General features: G+C 39.0%; 3 protein-coding genes across 5 annotated transcripts in view; 2 read left to right on the forward strand and 1 right to left on the reverse strand.

The window, feature by feature from the left end:
* Positions 1-125: 125 nt before the first annotated feature.
* LOC108147721 (RNA-binding protein 33) lies at positions 126-8,474 on the forward strand. Its single transcript, XM_017274449.2, has 4 exons — positions 126-401; positions 1,241-2,016; positions 6,895-7,470; positions 8,216-8,474. The coding sequence occupies exons 1-4, from the start codon at positions 126-128 to the stop codon at positions 8,319-8,321; spliced, it is 1,734 nt and encodes a 577-aa protein (XP_017129938.2). The 3' UTR covers positions 8,322-8,474.
* A 407-nt stretch (positions 8,475-8,881) lies between these two features.
* LOC108147673 (protein gone early) overlaps positions 8,882-18,066 on the reverse strand; it is a 32,098-nt gene continuing 22,913 nt past the window's right edge. For all 3 annotated transcript variants that reach the window (XM_017274369.2, XM_017274371.2, XM_017274370.2), the window contains exons 5-11: positions 12,368-12,631; positions 12,143-12,294; positions 11,945-12,072; positions 10,736-11,287; positions 10,519-10,641; positions 9,518-10,021; positions 8,882-9,456 (exon numbers count right to left, since the gene is read on the reverse strand). In XM_017274369.2, coding sequence (XP_017129858.1) covers positions 9,369-9,456; positions 9,518-10,021; positions 10,519-10,641; positions 10,736-11,287; positions 11,945-12,072; positions 12,143-12,294; positions 12,368-12,631 — 1,811 coding nt within the window. In that variant the 3' untranslated portion in view covers positions 8,882-9,368. The remainder of the gene's footprint in view (positions 9,457-9,517; positions 10,022-10,518; positions 10,642-10,735; positions 11,288-11,944; positions 12,073-12,142; positions 12,295-12,367; positions 12,632-18,066) is intronic.
* LOC108147676 lies at positions 13,906-16,000 on the forward strand. The gene is made up of 3 exons (XM_017274373.2): positions 13,906-14,012; positions 14,096-14,882; positions 15,469-16,000. The coding sequence occupies exons 1-3, from the start codon at positions 13,998-14,000 to the stop codon at positions 15,744-15,746; spliced, it is 1,080 nt and encodes a 359-aa protein (XP_017129862.1). The 5' UTR covers positions 13,906-13,997; the 3' UTR covers positions 15,747-16,000.

An 18,066-nucleotide genomic window follows, 5' to 3' on the forward strand; every position in this document is an offset into this window, starting at 1 on the left:
TCGAATCGAACCGAACCGGCGAGCGTCGACCAAGAAACTGAAACTGAAACGCCGGCAGTCGGCGTGCGAGACAGCGCAGCAGCAGCGCAGCAGCTGCGGCGCAGCAGAGGAGCGGCAGCGGCGATATGGAATCGCTGCCGGCGCCGTCGTCGCGTCAGTTGGTGCGCAGGCGCACTGGCCGCGATGCGATGACCTCAAGGATCCAGCGGTGCAGGAGTCCCGCCTCTGCCTCCGCCGCTGCCCACGCGCCCATGCGGAGCCGGCTTCCACCCCCCTCCCCCGGAAACATCGCAGTGGTGCGGCCCACCGGCAGTACGGCCACCACTACCCGGATCCGGCGGGATCGGGAGTCCCAACGGGAGCCACCCATGAAGCCACCGCCGCAGATACTGTCCACCAAGGTATGACAGCCAAATATTAATACACTGTTAAAATAATTGAATAGAAAAAGTGAAATATCTGACTATTGATTTCAAAATTTTATACTTAAACTTTAATAATCAAGGAAGAGTATTTAAATTGAGTACAAAATATTTGGAGTTACTACATTTTTTTTATTAGTGTAGAATTACCTTCCGCATTCTTCATAGTTCTTCATAGTTCAAAAGCCATTTGTACTTAAATTAAATCGTTTTCAGGATATTTTACTATCAAGTTAAGATAACCACTATTAGCTTCTCGTCTTAACTTGAAAACTTAAGGGATTATTGTATCCAAAGTAGTTTTAAAAATAAAACAACCAAATTTTAATTTAAATGGTTTTTAGAATATTTAACCACGAACCAAAGAAAACCACTACCTTTTCATCATACTTTAGCATTTGGTACTTAGTTCAAATAATTTTTATTATAAAATATCTAGTTTTATAGTTAAGTCACAGTTTTTTTTCTTCTAAACCTAAAGAATAATTTGACTAGTATACGCAAAGAATAGAGCCTACGGATAAAAGTAATTTAAACTTAAATAAATTCATTTTCAGGATATTTTACCATATTCGTCATTCGTCTGTTTACTGCATAGTCCTTAAGATAAAAGCCATTTGAACTTTTATTTATGGATGACTGTGATTATTTGACTTATATACTAACATTACTAATGTTTTCTTTTTTTAAATATTATTTTACTAAGTTGGATTTAATTTGTTCTCAAATAGGTTGTATTGATACCTATGATTTACTATACTTAGAAGTGTAGAATATGCTGTTAGGTATATTTATAAAATTATTTGCAATATTTGCAGGCCCTTCGCTGCGCCAATCCCTATCTGGATGATCAGCCCGCAAGGGAGCGGCGATCTGTGACCCAGCAGAGCCGGCGAATGGAGGTCAAGACCACGAATCGGCAGCGCCCCATCCCAGTGGCCTTCGGTGGGCAGAACACCGTTGCGCAGCCACAGCCCGCTTTTCGATCACCTGCTCCGCCCCCCAATGGCTCCAAAATCCGGCAGCGTCTGCGCTCCGTCCGCGCCAAGGTCGACTCGTATCTGTGTCCCCACCTCTCCGGTCCATCTCCGCCCACCCAGCCAGCAGCTCGACGACCTTGTCGCCCTGTGAAGAACAATTCCATGGCAGAGGCCCACGAGCAGCTGGAGCTACTACTCGCTCGTATCGAACGAGCCAGCGATTTTCAAACACCCCCACCACCACCGCCTGCCGCCCACCCGAAGAGGCGTGGCCAGACCAAGGTCGCAAAGGGGGCGCGCCGCCAGATGGCGCAACATCCGCCAGTTCCAGCCGGTTCGCCAATTCTCAGCGCCCGGGCAGCCAGCACCACCAAGTCCCAAACATACCCGAGGATCGGTGGCGCAGAGAATCGGAGGACTCGATCGGAGGAGGATCACCTGCCCCATGTCGTACCGCTCGTCCAGAATCCGCAGCGTCTGCCGTCGGCGAAGCGGGATGCACTGCTGCAGCTTCTCCAGCGGGCCGAGCAGCACGACAAGGGCATTGTGGACTTTGTGGCCAGCGCCACCGGAGATCCCTCCCGGGACACTATGCTCATGCTGCTCCAGATGCTGTGAGTATTTGAAATCTAAAGATCTTTTGTTTTGGTTTTCTACATTTTGTACGGAAAATTAGAAGAACTAGTGTTATTTAAAAGGTGGGTTTTTAATGCGGAAAAAATACTTGAAATATTTAAAATATTAAATGCTTAGGATCAAAACGAAATTATAAATCAAATGAAATGAACAAAATTTAAATAGGCTTGCTTGTAGAAGTGCAAAAGTGTTATTTAAAATCAATATCAATGGTGTTTACTTTTTTAAGATGCCTTTTTCGGTTACGGTTATAAAAATGATTCAGTTATTCCGGTTAAAACGGTACGATGGTTACGGTTTCGCTTGGCTACCCTGGTGGCAGCAATAGCTAAAAATAATAATCAAATAATGTTTCTCCAGATGCTGTAAGTGCCGCATACAACTGAGGTACAAATAGTGGCATAAATTTATGGTTGTTTCAAAAAATGTTTTTATGGTTTATATATAAATTTTAAATATAATTTATTAATCTCTAATTAAGCTTTTACTTTATAAATTCTAAGTTTTCATTAAAGTGCCTTTTTTTTAGTATAAAAGTATATTGCAAATTATAGATATGGCAAAATAAAAAATTTAATATTAAGTCTTATATGAGGGCCTAAAATCGAATATAAATATTAAAGTATTAATTGATTTTTTAATTTGAAATTGATGCGGCATTCTTATTATTTTTTATAGCAATTTGAATATTTGTTCGATTATTATTATTATTATTACGACTATTTTTTTTAGCATAAGATGCTTGTTATATTAAAAAATGGTTTGTAAGAGCATTTAAATAATTCATTTACTGAATTGTAAGGAAACAGTAATCCTTAGTGACTGTGATTTGCAGTGCTATTTTTTTTAACACCGCTGTTGGCGAAGCAGCGACGTTGGGGCGATGCGACTGCGCCGCGGCAGAGGCGACGGCAACACCAAAATGATGTCATCGCCGGCCGTCAGCTGAGAGAATTGGGGGGAGACAGGGAGAGTAAGCGAGAGTGGGAGAGTGGGAGTCAGCTGGCAATGCTCCTCCGCTGACGCCATCGTCGCTGCCGGCGTCGCTGCCGCTGCTCTACTTGCGTGGAGTTACTGTTACTCATACTCATTCAGATTAACCGGCGTCTAGAGCAATAACAACAACAACAACAAAAATAGCGAGAACAACTATAACAGGAGCAACAACAACAAGGGCCACTGGTTGTTTTGGTTTTTGTTTTCCTTTGTTGTTGGTGCTAAAACCCTCTCTTTTTCTCACTCTCTCGTTTTGACCCTTTTCTTTTGGCTGCATGTTAGAGTTTATTCGACAGTTTGAATACCCTAGAAGCAACAAAATATGCCTAAGTGAACTATTTAAATATGAGTTTTGGTGACTTTCAATTAAATTTCAACCAACGTGGCGGATGAGTACTTTTTTTATTTTCTCAATTTTAGAATTTGTTTTTCTTTTATTTAATTTGTTTATTAACCAACCGCAAAACACCAAATAAAAGAATTGGCCAGAAATTGTTTTTAGTCTCAACAAAGTTAAAAAATTATTCTAAAATGTGACTTTTAATGTTACATTACATTACATAACATTACATTACATAAATTTTGACTAGATTTTTTTTTCTAAAATAAGACAATAAAAAAACAACACTGAAACATAACATAATTGATAAATTTTTTTGTAAATGTCTTATTTTTTTAAAATTACTGTAAAAATTTGTAAAAATTTTTGTAAATGTCTTATTTTTTTAAAATTACTGTAAAAATAAAACTATTTTTTTTCTATGCATAAATATTACAAAGTTTTATAAAATTGGAAAATAAAATTAAATTAAGGAATTGTTCAATGTTTCATATATTAATAAACGAACGTTAAAAATACTTCTTATTCATTTTCTAGGCTGGCTGTCTTTCGATCAGTTTATTTTGTTATTCTCCCACTTATCAATTTTGTGGCATTCAAAAAAACGTCATAAACTTAAAATTGGCCACACTTTTTATGGACACTATTATATGATTGAAAAATGAAAAAGAATTCTCCCAGCGGTTAATACTTACAAATTAAAAAAACTGTATGTAAAATTAGTTAATACTATTCAAATTACTATGCATTATTATTATATAATAAGCTACAATGTTATGTGGGCAATATGTTATCATGGGCTATGAACATGTTTTATAACTTTATCAAGACTAGGAAACCACCACATATAATTAGCAGTTTCGCCCAACTATTTGTATTTAAAGTGTCAGAGCTAGATGCGAACATTAACTACAATATAATTATAATAACTTTTGCTATAAGAACTATACGCTGTTGCATTTTAATGATGTGAATAAAATCGTACTTTAAATGGCACATTAAATTTGTATTTAATATGTTATTTACCCGCTCAAGTTTTATCTGCCGTAGAGGCTTATTTGTATCTAACTGTTAAGATAGTCAAAGTCGGTGACTAATGGCAAGTTCAGGGTCGCTTCGCCGAGCACTCCCTCTGATATTTGGATTACTGGCTTTATATGGTTCTGGTTTTTGGGTCATTAGTGGCTCCGCTAATGTCTCATGTCTCGCACTTTTTTGTTATTTGGTGTGCAAATTTGGCAGTTATTGTATTTTTTGATTTTTTGCATTTCGGTCTTTGCTGATATGAAGAACGCACGTAATCAAATACTACGATCGCCGGGCGCTAATCGACAACTGTTTGCAGTTGGAATTTGCGTTATATGGTCGTATGTATATACATACATAGTTTGTGCATATAGTGTTGGCCATATATATATATATATTTACCTAACCAAACTCCGGCAATCGTCCGATTTTGGTGGGCCCATAAATAGCGGTGGGCTAAGGTGATGGGGGCGCTCTGCCACCTTAACCTTTTTGGCCTCTCAATATCACTTATAAATCCCAACCCCAACCCCTTTGTTTTCTCCACTCTGGATTTTTCTAGCCGAGTTGGTTGTAGTGATGCGCTTTATTTGTTTGATCAATAAATTTGGCTTTGCCATTTAGCGAACGCCTCGCCCCCTCTCGCTCGCACTCCAGTACCGCATTCGCCATCTCTTTCTGCCAGAGGGTTGCCTCATCGGGCGGTGTTTATTAATTAATTCTTCTACGGTTTTTGGCTTCTCCATTTCCAAGTTTGATTGTGTCATATTATTTACGTGCGCTATCACTGCGATTGGAAGGGAGGTTTCAAAAAAAAACAAAAATATATATATGGGGAGGGGGAGTAGGTGGCCGTGGAGTCACAACCTTAACCCCAGTGACCCAGGCTATGAATAAAGGAACAAATGAGTGAATGAATAGCGTAATCGTACTCTAACCGACCAATCGGTTACTTTGATTATAACATGGCTTTTAAAATATACTTTTTGATATTTATTTTTATAAATTTGCCTTGGAATCTTTGGTTTTTGTAATTTATCATAAGTAAGTAGAATTTCTAACTCAACTTTCGATATAAAGAATATTTATTTTCTATTAAATGTTCACTTCACTTAAGAGGACTTAAATAGTTTTAAACTTACTAAAGAATTTAATGCTAACGTATATCAAAACATATTAAATAAATGCCTTGTAAAATGTTTTTATTGTATTCCTATTTGGTAGGTTTGTATTTCAGATATTACTAAATTAACTATTTCATGCCCACTGTTGCCTACAGGCAACATTTTCTTTGTATTTTTCTTTAATCCCCGGACATGAAAGGCTTAAAAATGCAACTCTGTAATCAGCTTTTTGGGAAATCTTACTTAATTGCCAATGATTTAAATGTCCGCATCCATTGATAGGGTATTTAAAACTGAACTTGTGCCACTGCGATTTAGTTCAATTTTCCTATTTTTGGCATTGGCCTTGAGGCTTCTGCTTTCCACTATCACTGCCGGAAAGGAAATGGAGTGGGTGGCTGGGAGGCTTGGGGCTAGGGACTTCGTGCAAGGGCGTCGTGTGCAGTTCCCGGAGGGATAAGAAAACTTGCGTGACGGCGGCCCATATGAAAGCTAATGCCAACGGCTCCCCTGCCACCCCATTCCCGATTAAAAACCCCAGGCTGATGCAATAACTCAACTTTATCTATACGGCGCATACAAGTATAGCTTGGATACGCGTGTTATTTAGAGCCTTTTCCAATAATCTTCAACATGTCTATTGAAATCGTTTAAGTCATAAACAACAAAAAAAAATTATTATTTACTCGTATATTAAAATGGATAAACGTAATCATGTTAATATATGCTATCGTAATGCACAGGTTCTAAACGGCATTTTTTCTCTAAATTTAAATACAACCTTAATATAAGTAAACAACTAAATTGGACTAAAAATTATTAAACCATATACAAAAGTCAAAGACTATGTTGAAGTTACTAAAGTTTTTCTTAAAAGACAAGTATCGAAAATAGGCAATTGCTTTTCAGCAAAACTATACTTTGACTTACATAAAAGCAATTGATTTTCTTTAAAATAAATTTTAAGGTTTAATAAAAAAGTTAATCTCGCAAAATTTTTTTTTTAAAAGACAGGAATCGAAAAAAGCAATTGCTTTCCTGTAAAACTATACTTTAACGTATTACAAAAGTAATTCTTTCAAAAGATTTCAGAATATTCAAAATAACGAATTTTTTATTAAATCATAACAAATTTTCAGTGAAGTTTTTAAATTTTTGTTCACTTTTTGAAAGCCCTTTTGCTTGCTTTCCTGTAAAAAAAAACTTTAACTTAGCTAAAAGCGATTGAGTAATTACTTAAATATATTTTTTGAAAATAAAGAAATTTGTATAAAGTCCTTAAAACGTTAAGACAACACAAATTTTCAACTAAGAATGTAATCAACTCATTTTCAAGGGACCTATCTGATTTATTGTTCAACTTTTTGTAGACCCCTTAGCCCGAACGACTCCCCCTATGCGGAGAAGTTTTGGGAAGGACAACGGTACCTGAAAGAGCGCCAGAAGCTGCATCAGACATTGCGACCCGGCGACGAGCGTTTCAAGGAGGTGAAGGTCCTGCGGAGTCCCGAAGGCGAGGTCTTCCCCTCACGCACCCTGGAGGAGGAGCTGAAGGACGAGAAGCGAGTACTAGACAATATGGAGGCACAGCTGCGAGGGCAGGGTCCTCCCGGCGATCGGCATCCGCTGAATGAGCGCCAGGAGCAGGCGATGCGGGAGCGGGAGGAGCTGGAGCGGTACAAGCAGCAGGTGACCAGCTGCCGGGAGCAGCGACGCCAGGAACAGGCCCGATTAATCGAGCCGAAGAGCTCGTGGGGCTGTGGTGCAGATACCCCAAAGGAGCAGGCTTCAATCCGAGAAATCCCCTCCAATAATCCACCTTCGCCCAGACCCACTGATCCCTTGAAGCAGCTCCTTCAAGATCGAGACCGCTTCCAGGCCAACTGCCGGCGAAGCTGCTTTTACAACAACTCACAGAGCTCTGCGCCCTGGAAAATATATGCCAAGTAAGAATATACCAATAGGTATTGGCTGAACACAGTTAAATCTGAACATAAAATCATGCCTAAATAGAGCTTAATCAGAATGCTGTTCTTTCTGTAGTAGTAGTTTTTATATAATTATTCACCCATAATCTTTATTATTTTAAATCCAATATATTTATGTTGATGTTTTATTCTTCTGTTCATATGCGGTCAAAATAATAGTAGTTTTTTAGCTTATGGAAATATCAATCATATTTAGTTTAGATGCAACTATGGAAATTTATATTATAACCTCAATGGTTTTAATATAAAATTCCACACTTTTCATAGGTATAATACTTTTAAATATTTTTAAAAAATATTGATCTAAAATATATTTTTAATTAATTTTAATAACAAAATAGCTAATAATAGACATTAAATAAGTTTTTATTACAAAACAAAGTGTAGATGAAGGAAAAAATATGGGTTTTTCTTTAAATTATTAAAAATCATTTGCTACCGTCTATTGAAAAGTTTATTTTAAGGAATTATTATAAGTTTTCAATTTTCTTGAAAAGCTAAAACAATATCAAAGGGTTTTTAAGTCTCACTTTGTTTATTGGTTATGGAGCATTATGATAGATTAAATGAAAAATTTTCTTATACCCTAAAGAATAGTTTGTTTCGATTTTGTACATTTTCCCACTAATATTATTTCGACCGCAGCTGCACATTGAACTGTATTTACACTGCCTACCTCGCTAATATGCATTTATTTTTACAGAGTGGCCAGTAAGCTCAGCTCCCAGCTAATAGATAACTTGGATGCCGAATTCCATCGCTGCGTGGCAAATTATATCAAGGACATTGTAGGCAACAAATTAACTTAATAGATGCAATTTATCAGATTTTACAAAACTGATTATTTTTACGATTTACTAATCCTCTTTTTACAAAAATTGCAAGTGTAGTACAAATTGAAGGATCTACAAAATTGTATAGAAAAAATAGTTAATAAAAAATTATTGTATGTAAAACCAGCAAGTATTTATTAATATTTATTTCTGAGCATCCCAAAAGTAGGCAAACATTTATATTACATTTTCATCGTTATTGTTGTTAAATCTACCATTTAAAAGCAAAGGGAATATAATAAAAAAAAATTCTTCACATTTTCTTAAATAAAGATTTTATAATAAACAATAAAAAAATTAAAATCATCTGCTAGAACGGGATTATTTTTCTTTGTTCAAAAAGTTTAACTTGGCTCAAACCAGCCTTAAGCTAAATTAGTTAAATAAAAGACATTTAAAATAATTGTGCTTTATAAACCTTCCCGTCAACAAAATATAAATAAGAAAGGTTTTAACTTGTTTGGTGGTTCAACAGCTAGACACATGTGCCTTAATTGTACCTCTTAGCAAACCGACTTTACACAAAACCACATTTATTTGCTTTTCGAGTTCTGTGAAAAGTTACTCTCATTTAATTGTTCTCCAAAAATCAAATTCATCAATTTATACAGGGTGGACGACGGCGCTTAGCAACTAACTAAGTTTAGGTTACTACCGAACTAGACTAAACTAGGCGTAGGGTTCGTACTTAAGCCGACTTGCTGCCTAACTTGGTTACTTCGTGTCAAGTTGGAGCAGACTGCGTGTGTGAGTGTGTGTGGCGTGATGTCAACAGTGGCTAGTCAAAGTTAAGTCAGATCCTTCATGGTTAAACTACGTGCTAGACTTAATCGCTAGACTACAACTAAGGCGATGTGTGAGGGGAGCTGTCTGTATTCTGTGTGTCTCTGTATGTCTGTATCTCTGTATCTCTGGCAATGTGTGGGAGTAAAAAAAAAGTACAATAAATAGGTTGGTCCATTCTTCTATTCATCCACAGGCCTCTGGCGGCGTTGGTGGTCCTGGTGGATGGCCAAACGCATCTCAGAGTAGGTTGGAGCAACTCGCCTCCGCGGCGGCACAGTTTGTGGAGCGGGGCAGGAACTGGATGTGCTGCCAGGTGGCATTGAAGCTGAAATAATAATGGAACATGAGTGCTGAGGCATCGCCGAATGACAGACGCAACCGCTTACAGATAACTCTCGGCCAGCTGGCTCTCCACATGCGGCTTGATCCTGGCATAGTCCTTGTCCGCAATGGTGGTGCTGCAGTGCTGCTGCATGTAGGCCAGCGTAAACAGCTCGTTCTCGTTGAAGGACCTCAGGCCCGGCACCCTCAGACGCCTGGTCAGTCCCAGGGCCTCGTAGGTGTTGACCTGATCGATTCCCGATCCCTGGATGGCACTGCCCGCATCGATGGCACCCACAAAGCTGCTCAACGCCCTGGCCGCCGTTCGGGCTGCACTCAGTGTCACATGGAAGCTCTTCAGCGCACTGCTCGACAGATCGTTCAGTTCGTGGACCAATCGAGGCGGCTGTCCCGCCGCCAGGCAATTCACATCCGGCTGGGCATACCGGATCTCCGGTACGGCATCGCTAATGTCCGAACTCTGCGTGTTGAACTGCAGCAGGAATGTGGAGAAGTTGTCGATCAGGGCCTCCAATATATCGGTGCCTATGCGAGCAAAGTTCACAGCTCTGCACGAAATGGAAAAGGAGAAACAATCATTAGAAAGATATAGCTTTGGGTTTGTTTTATCAATAAATACCATATAAAATTAAACTACCTCTAAAAGTGGCTTAGCTCCTTTTACTCCTTTATAAAAAAAAGGGATGTGCTCAAATTAAACCAAGCTAAACCCTTCAAATGAAATTGCTTTTATTTGATTTTTTATTTATACCTATGCAAACCTTTATAAAGTTTGTCCATTGGAAGGGTATTTTTAATCTTAAGCTTAAATTAGTGTTTTAAAGTCAATAAGAAACTTTTATTAATTTCGATTCTCATCAGACAATCTATATTTTCGATGATTTTCTTTTCAAATATAAATCATTGCTTTAAATTTCGCGTAGGTCTGCCTCTTAGTAAGTATATATATATATAGGGCTATATAAAATATAAATTTATTCAATTTAGATAAGAAACCGTTAGTACATATTTAAGATTAAACAACTTTATATTTTGTCATACGTACACAGGATACCGGTAGTCATAGTAATTCGAACTGATCAACACTCTTGAAACGAGCAGCATATTCAGTTTATTGGAGTAGGCGATGGCCTCTGGATTGTCCCTTGTGTACATCTCGGAAACAATGCTGCCAAACAGAGCGGGATGGATGGATGGATGGATCGAAGAGAAAGTGTTAGAAAGTTTTTGGATCAGCAGGTGGCTCGTTGCGCAAGACTTACACATCCAGCATGTTCAGAGTGCCCAGCTTTTTCTCCATCCGCGTGCGACGGAATGTCCAAATCGACTCCAGATGCTCCACGAAATACAGATTGTTCAGCATCAGTTCGGTGTAGTATTGCTTGAGATAGTTGGGCTGCTCCAGGACCTCATCGGGTATGCCGAACTGCAGCCGCATCTCGTTGAGTTTCTTCTGGATGAACTGCCTGGCCGCCGGCTCCAGCCATTTGGCCTGATCCAGGGAGTCCTTCAGCTGATTCCGCAGACTGTAGAACATCAGCCGGAGCAGCTCCTCGTTGCCCTGCGTCTTGTTCAATCCCCTGCTCTTCGAGGTCGCCGTTTCGAACTGCTGCCTGGGTGGCTGCTGCTGCAGCGCATCCACAGCGAAGGGCAGCCAATCACGCACCACCTTGCTGCAGATAAGCCACCTGGGATAGCTGGCGGTGCGTCCATACACGGCATGATCGAAATTCTCCGCCAGGGTGCGATACTCCTTGGACAAATGCGGCAGCATTTGACGGGCCAGCGACCAAATGATAAAGTTGTTAATTGGTCTACAAATATAAAGATTTAATTAACAAGTTCGAAAATGTTCTCATCAAACTGATTTTATAAACTCCATATACCCATATGTAAACTGGTTAATTAATTAAGCAAAGTATTATACAAATTATTATATATTCTATTACTTTTAGTTTATTAAAAAAATAAAAAAATTAAAAATACATATAAATTTAATTGCAATCTAATCTCAATCTCAATAACATAGACAAAATTCTAGAAATACTTTCAACAATATTTTAAATTCTTGCACATACATATAAGCACATTTTGTTAAATTACTGTATTTTCTAAATAAATAATTAGTTAATAAGCTTAAGGCCTTTTAGCTATAGCTTTTATTTTAAGTTTACCAGTAATTTTACATTGGAGTCGAACAGAATATAAAATTAATAATAAATAATAATATAACTGGCTTAAAATGTTTATGAGAAATTTATGTTATTAAATTATTATTGAATCCAAAGAATATACAAATTAATTTTCTTTAGTTAAAGTTAAAAAGCAGTTTAGTTTCAGTTGCACATGTATAAACATTTACATAAAAACCCAGGCTAATTTATTTAAAAAGACTTCAAAAAGCCAATTACTCTTTTATATTTGTTAAAAACAAATCGGTAAAACTTTAAAATAAATAGTATTTAACTTACTTTTTATCCGAGGTCGAAAGTAAAACAGATAGAGCATTCATAACCTCTACATCGCGTACCAAAACCTCGGTGTCTTCAGTAATTTTTGTTTTTGGAAAAATGGCCTGCAGCGACTCCATGATGGGCAACTAAAATAATAATAATTTCCAAATAAATTGCTACGAATTTGATCCAGTATCTTGAACTAAATCCACTTACAGAAGGGGCTTTAGTCTTCAGATCGGCCAGACGCATTAGTTTATTCAGCTGACGATCTCCGCTGGCCTTGGCATCCCCAATGTGGTTCACAATACGACGTTCGTAGTGGAAAATGTCATCGGCAAATAGATCAGCCTCCCGGGAAACGATACCTAAAATTGTAAATTAAATATACATAGTAACAAATTCAAAGGTTTTTTTTTTTTTGGAAAGGAAAAAACTCACCCATATTGATGGCGAAATCACGGAGGAGAAGCTTGTAGCCCCGGACCACTTCCTCGTCGGCATCGTTGCCGTAAAAGTACTTGTCCGGCAGTCCGATTTCCCCCTCGTCCAGTGTGATCACATAATCGTGCGGATTGCTGTAGCCATTCTCCACGCTCACGCGGTAATAGGGAAATATGCCATACTTTGCCTGGAGGAGTACCAGAACACGCTTGTGGTCCCAGGATTGCAGTCGATTGGTCTCGCGAAATGCCTGCCAGCCATCTGGAAGTTAATTAAGACATACTAATTAGTAGGATCATGTGAACAGTTCTAGTTCTTGGAGCGACTGTGCACCGGTGGAAAGCCCCTTTTGCGGGATGGCTATGCGCTAATAGAAATTCCCCAGAACCAAACACCCATAATATCTGCCGAGAAGAGATCAGTTGCATGCATAGATCCGCATATAAAGCCACAATCAAGAGTATATAGCCGAATATCGCTGGTTTATGGCAATTAAAAGCGCTAAAATGTTTGGCTGCTTGAAATTTTCAGGCCGCTTAGTCGCGTCTTCGCTTGCAATCGTAAAATATTGGGCCAAAAATTTAATAAAATAAAAAACAAGTCAAGTGAAGTGGAGGCTAAAGTGGGAATTCTAAATACTCTTTTTTGAGAAATCTCTAGAATTTTAAAAGGACTTCAAAAAATGTTTTAAAAGTTTAATAATATATATTTATTATTATACCAAATACTCAATCTCAGAAAAATCTCTAGTTTTTTAAAACCACTTTAATAGCTATTTTAAAAATCTACAAAAATATATTTAATTTAAACATTTTAATGTAGCAAACCTTAGGTATTTTTAATATATTTGAAAAGCAGCTTTAAAATGATGTTAAGTGCAAATGATTAATTCAATTTTGTTTAAATCAATTGATGTTTCACTTAAATATATTTCATCAATTGTAACCAAATTTTTTTAAGGTTGTATTAAGCCACGATATTTGCGAACTTGGCTTATATAGTAAGTAGATATGATTATACCGCGTAAGAAGAGATGTCAAGGATGAAAAACAAGTAAATTAAATAAAGATTTTGAAATAATGGCACATGGAAATGTTTCATAGTCATGCAAAAAGTGTACCGAAACCCTGAGGGAATCTCCCAATGATTTGCCACTAATCGGGATCACTCATCACCCCGACTTCTGCACTTTATAGACATCATTTGACCCCTATATGACTGTCCGATTTCTTCCTCGCAAGCTTCATCATCCAGTCGAATGACATGCAGACACAGAAATTGATTGTTTTTCAGTTTGTTGACACCTGCAATTAGCACTTGCGGCAATCGATACCAAAACAAAAAAAGGCAAAGAAGTAATAAATAGAAATACCAGCCGTGCTAGCCGGATTTGTAGTTATAACGTTGGTTGTTGAGTTGGATTTTCGATTTTGGGGCTTTCGATGTTATAGTTTTTTAACGATTTATTGCAAACCACTTTAATTAACTTCAATTAAAGGCGAATCTTGGCCGGTATAAAAGGTGACAGTTGTGAGTGTCGGACATATCAATCCGGTGCAACAGCTCCAGGGCGACAGTAGCTCCTCCTTCTCATCCATCCATCCATCCTAGCAAGTCCAAGTCCAGCATGAAGCAGTTTGTGGTAAGGCGGTCGCAAAATCTCCAAGTGTTTCTGGACCAACCAACTAATCTTGAGTGTGTGTGTGTGTGCGTAAAACTCAATAGGTTTTGGCCGTACTGGCTGTGATCGGTCGATCCGCTCTGGCCGCTCCTCGTCCGGATGTCAGCCATCTGGCGGGCTACAACTACCAGGCAGGTGGCTTCAACGGCGGCAGCCTGGTGGCCAACCAGGTGTTGAGTGCTCCCCTGACCACGGTGGGCAGCTCCTATCAGCCCACCGCCGCTGGCAGCAACTACTTCAGCTCGGCACCCACCCTTGGTCAGCTGAATCTGGGCTCTGGTTCCTCTGGCATTAGCTACCAGGCTGGCGGCTCCGGTTCCGGCTCCTCTGGAATTAGCTACCAGGCTGGCGGCTCCGGCTCCAACTACCAGGAGTCCTCTTCCAGCGGCGGCGCCATCGTGAGCGACTCCATTGGCCTGGCCGGTCTGCAGCCCGGTCCCGCCATCAACTACAACGAACAGGAGTCGTACATCAGCCACCTGGCCAACTTCCAGCCCGCCCAGATCAACAAGCACTTCTACATCCATAGTGCTCCCGAGGATCACGATGAGCAGCAGATCGTACGCTATGTGAATGTGGGCAGGCCGCAAAAGAACTACCGCGTGGTGTTCATCAACGCGCCCACATCCACCACCAGCAAGGCCAAGATCATCGCCAATGTGGCTCCCGTGGAGGAGAAGACCGCCATCTATGTGTTGTCCAAGAAGTCCAACGCATTGGATGTCAGCGCCGAGGTGGTCACACAGCGTCCGGTGGTCAACAAGCCGGAGGTCTTCTTTGTCAAGTACAAGACTCCCCAGGAGGCGGCCCATGCCCAGCAGACCATTCAGGGTGAGTACTTCCATAACACTTTGCAAGGATAAGTGGCGGGAATATTAAGGATTTAGCCAGAATTCAAACTAAGTACACAAAAAAGCATTAGGTGCAAAACAAGGGTAAAAACATTTTAAAAACTAAAACAATTTAATTTAATTCAGTGCCACTAAAATGCTTTGTTTTACTTTTTAAAATCTTTTTACATTATTTTTCCACCCAAAACGTAGAATTTTGGAGCTCTTTTTTCTCTGTGTATTATAGATACTAGGCAAATGTTTTGGAACACATTTTCTTTAGAGAAATAGTTTAGGGTTTCGACTAAATTGCAGCAGCTCTAAAGCAAAGTGGCATAATATCTCCAGTAATAGAAAAATTTAGTTAGAAAAGTTATAATTTATAGATCTAAACTTCTAACAAAACACAAACATTTTTAATAACTCTTTGAATTACATTTTCTTTGGTTACTGAAGCCTTTCATGTCGATTCTGTCGGTTTCACAGTGTTCTGACTCTTTTAAAATGTTGTAATAAGTAGCAATTACTTGTTATTCCCTGAATTATTTCCTTATCCAATTAACTAAAAATTTTCGCAACCATAACAGCCAACTATGATGCTCTGGGCGGAAGCTCTGAGACCAGCAACGAGGGTGTGATTCCCGTTTCGTCCGTGATCGGCAGCCTGGGCGACAATGGTGCCTCCGGCGTGGTGACCGATGCCAGCGGTAGCCTGAATATCGTCGGCACCGGCGGAGTCCCGATCGTGGATGCATCCGGCGCATCCTACGATGCCGAGGGAAGCCAGCGACAGGTGATCAGCACCGTGACCACCGGCACCAATGCCCAGGCCACCTATCTGCCCGTGAGGCCTGTGAGGAAGTAGGAGAATCCCCAGCACTCCTCCATCGCCAAGCCACATCCACTGCCACTGGACAACACACAGCACACAACACTCACAGCCTCGGGGGATTCGGACTGGATGGGATCGCCTCTTGGGTTTGGGCTCCATTACAGTGGGATTCCGCCCGGGGAAACCTTTGCGATTTTTCCTATTTAGTTTTGCCTTCGGCATCAATTCATTTTTTTTGTGTATTTTTTTTTTTTTTAAATAAAATATAAGAGTTCTCATAGGCATTCAAAAAATGTAAAACCGTTGGAAATTTATTTGGTGGAAAGGTCGGGAGAGGGAGATTAAGTATATATAAATATACTAGAAATTCAAATCGCTACAGTTTAAAAACGCCTTAAAGTAAAACTGCAATAATATTTAAATTGTTTAATTAAAATGATTTTACTTAAACTTCGATATCATTTTATAAAAAAAAAACAAAAACCCAAAAAAAAAACAATCGTTTTTCCATAATGTTTCTTTTAATTTTAAACAATGATAACAAAGCTAACATTTTATAAAATATCAGTTGATAAATAGCTAACAAAAAAATTTGGGTCACGAATGTGTTTTTAAATATTGGAACGAAAGCAATGACAAAACAAGAAATAATTATAATTGAATGATGGACTTGAGTTGCTCCCAACACCACAAAAAGTTCCATTATTCAATAAAGGATAGAATATATTAAATGAAAATCTAAATAAAAGTAATGATTAATATTCGCCTCGAAATGGAAAACCCTCTAGCCAATCACCTGGATGAGCGACCTGTTAAACCGCCTGCAGCTTGCATAATCGGAAAGCCCGTGATGTCGCCCAACAAAAATTAAAAAAAAAAATGAAAAAAAAATAATACCTAATCTATGTGACAGCGTCAACTATTTGGCAAGCTGCTCATAATTGTTCAACCCGATCGACTGGCCCGTTCAACCCAAGTGCCGACCAATCTCGGAGGGCCAACTCAACTCAACTCAACTCAGCTCAATGGACGCGAAGCCACTCAGCGGGTAAATAAATTAGCGACTTAAAAGAAACTCAACTCGGAATTGGAATTGGAGTCGCTATCGGTATGCAAGCCCCAGCCCGCCAAGGTCGCATTCGGACCAATGCAAGTCACATTAAAATACCTAAGGGTATTAAATAAAAATTAGCTATACTAGATATATTATGCGGCAAATGGGCTTCGATGCGGGCCACCCCCCCAAAAACAAATTGATTACCAATTACAAAGCGCTGAAAATATATAAAAAAAGGAAAAGAAAGAAATGAAATAAAATGAAACAAAACAAGATACTATCTCCGTATCTTTCTCGGAGATCTACAGATCTGCATATCAATGGGCGGCGGCCAGATCTTTTGCATAAAGATAATCACACCTACTAAATAAAACGCCGCGACGGACGGTAGCCGGCCACAGAGAGTTGAGGTCCGAAGAAGATTGAGATCAAAAGATCAAAGATTTGTCCCTCGAATCGATTTCTATTACTGTCATCATCAATAAAATGTTACATAAATTTCCAGCACAGCGAGCGAGCGAGCGAGCAAGCGATCGATCGATCGCAGGTGGTTTGGTTATAAATATGGAATGCCTAATTGATAATTATCATTTTGTTCGGTTTTCCATAATCCACAGGCGATATGCGATATGCGATCTATGATCGCTGATCGGGCGGCTAATGGCTAAATTAGTCTAGTCGATATGGGGAATCTGTTAGGATATGCATTACCCATTCCATTCCCAATCGCCTGCCTTCATTGTTACCACAAATTGTCAATCCGTTTTAATGCGTTTATGTTCTGTCATCAATCTTCGGGGCCATAAATCTATTCAAAGGCATTATTCAAATCTGCTCGATGAGTGCAAATTATGTTTTATGCGTTTATTTTGGCAATATTTATGCGACCTCCAAAACAGCAGGTGAATGTTGGTTCAAGTCTCGGCTTCTCCGCTGAGTCAGCGTTGGGGTCACCATTTATGGTGACAAAAAAAAATAGCTAAATATCAGCCGTAATCGGTGGGAAATTCCGTCAAGCAAACAAGAATGCTAATCAAAGCGATAACGTGTTGGTCTCTTAAGGCAACGGAAATTAAATTTGTCTTAATTCAGAATCAATAAAATTACTTTTTGTATCCTACCATAACTTAAAACAAGAAAGAAAGCAAACTTCGGCAAGCCGAAGTTCATATACCCTTGCAGCTATCGCAAGAATTAAATATTTTTGAAAACATTAAAATTATGATTTACTTGCGTATATGTTTAAAAACATTGAAGCTATGACGATTTGAAGCATAATTATTTGATTGTTCTTTT

This window comes from Drosophila elegans, unplaced genomic scaffold, assembly GCF_018152505.1.
Source record: "Drosophila elegans isolate 14027-0461.03 unplaced genomic scaffold, ASM1815250v1 contig_149, whole genome shotgun sequence".
Lineage (NCBI taxonomy): Eukaryota > Metazoa > Arthropoda > Insecta > Diptera > Drosophilidae > Drosophila > Drosophila elegans.

Coding starts and splice junctions, on each gene's coding strand:
- LOC108147721 (XM_017274449.2), top strand. CDS start 126: ATGGAATCGCTGCCGGCGCCGTCGTCGCGTCAGTTGGTGCGCAGGCGC. Junction 402..1,240: donor CGCAGATACTGTCCACCAAG/GTATGACAGCCA, acceptor CAATATTTGCAG/GCCCTTCGCTGCGCCAATCC. Junction 2,017..6,894: donor CTCATGCTGCTCCAGATGCT/GTGAGTATTTGA, acceptor AACTTTTTGTAG/ACCCCTTAGCCCGAACGACT.
- LOC108147676 (XM_017274373.2), top strand. Junction 14,883..15,468: donor TGCCCAGCAGACCATTCAGG/GTGAGTACTTCC, acceptor CAACCATAACAG/CCAACTATGATGCTCTGGGC.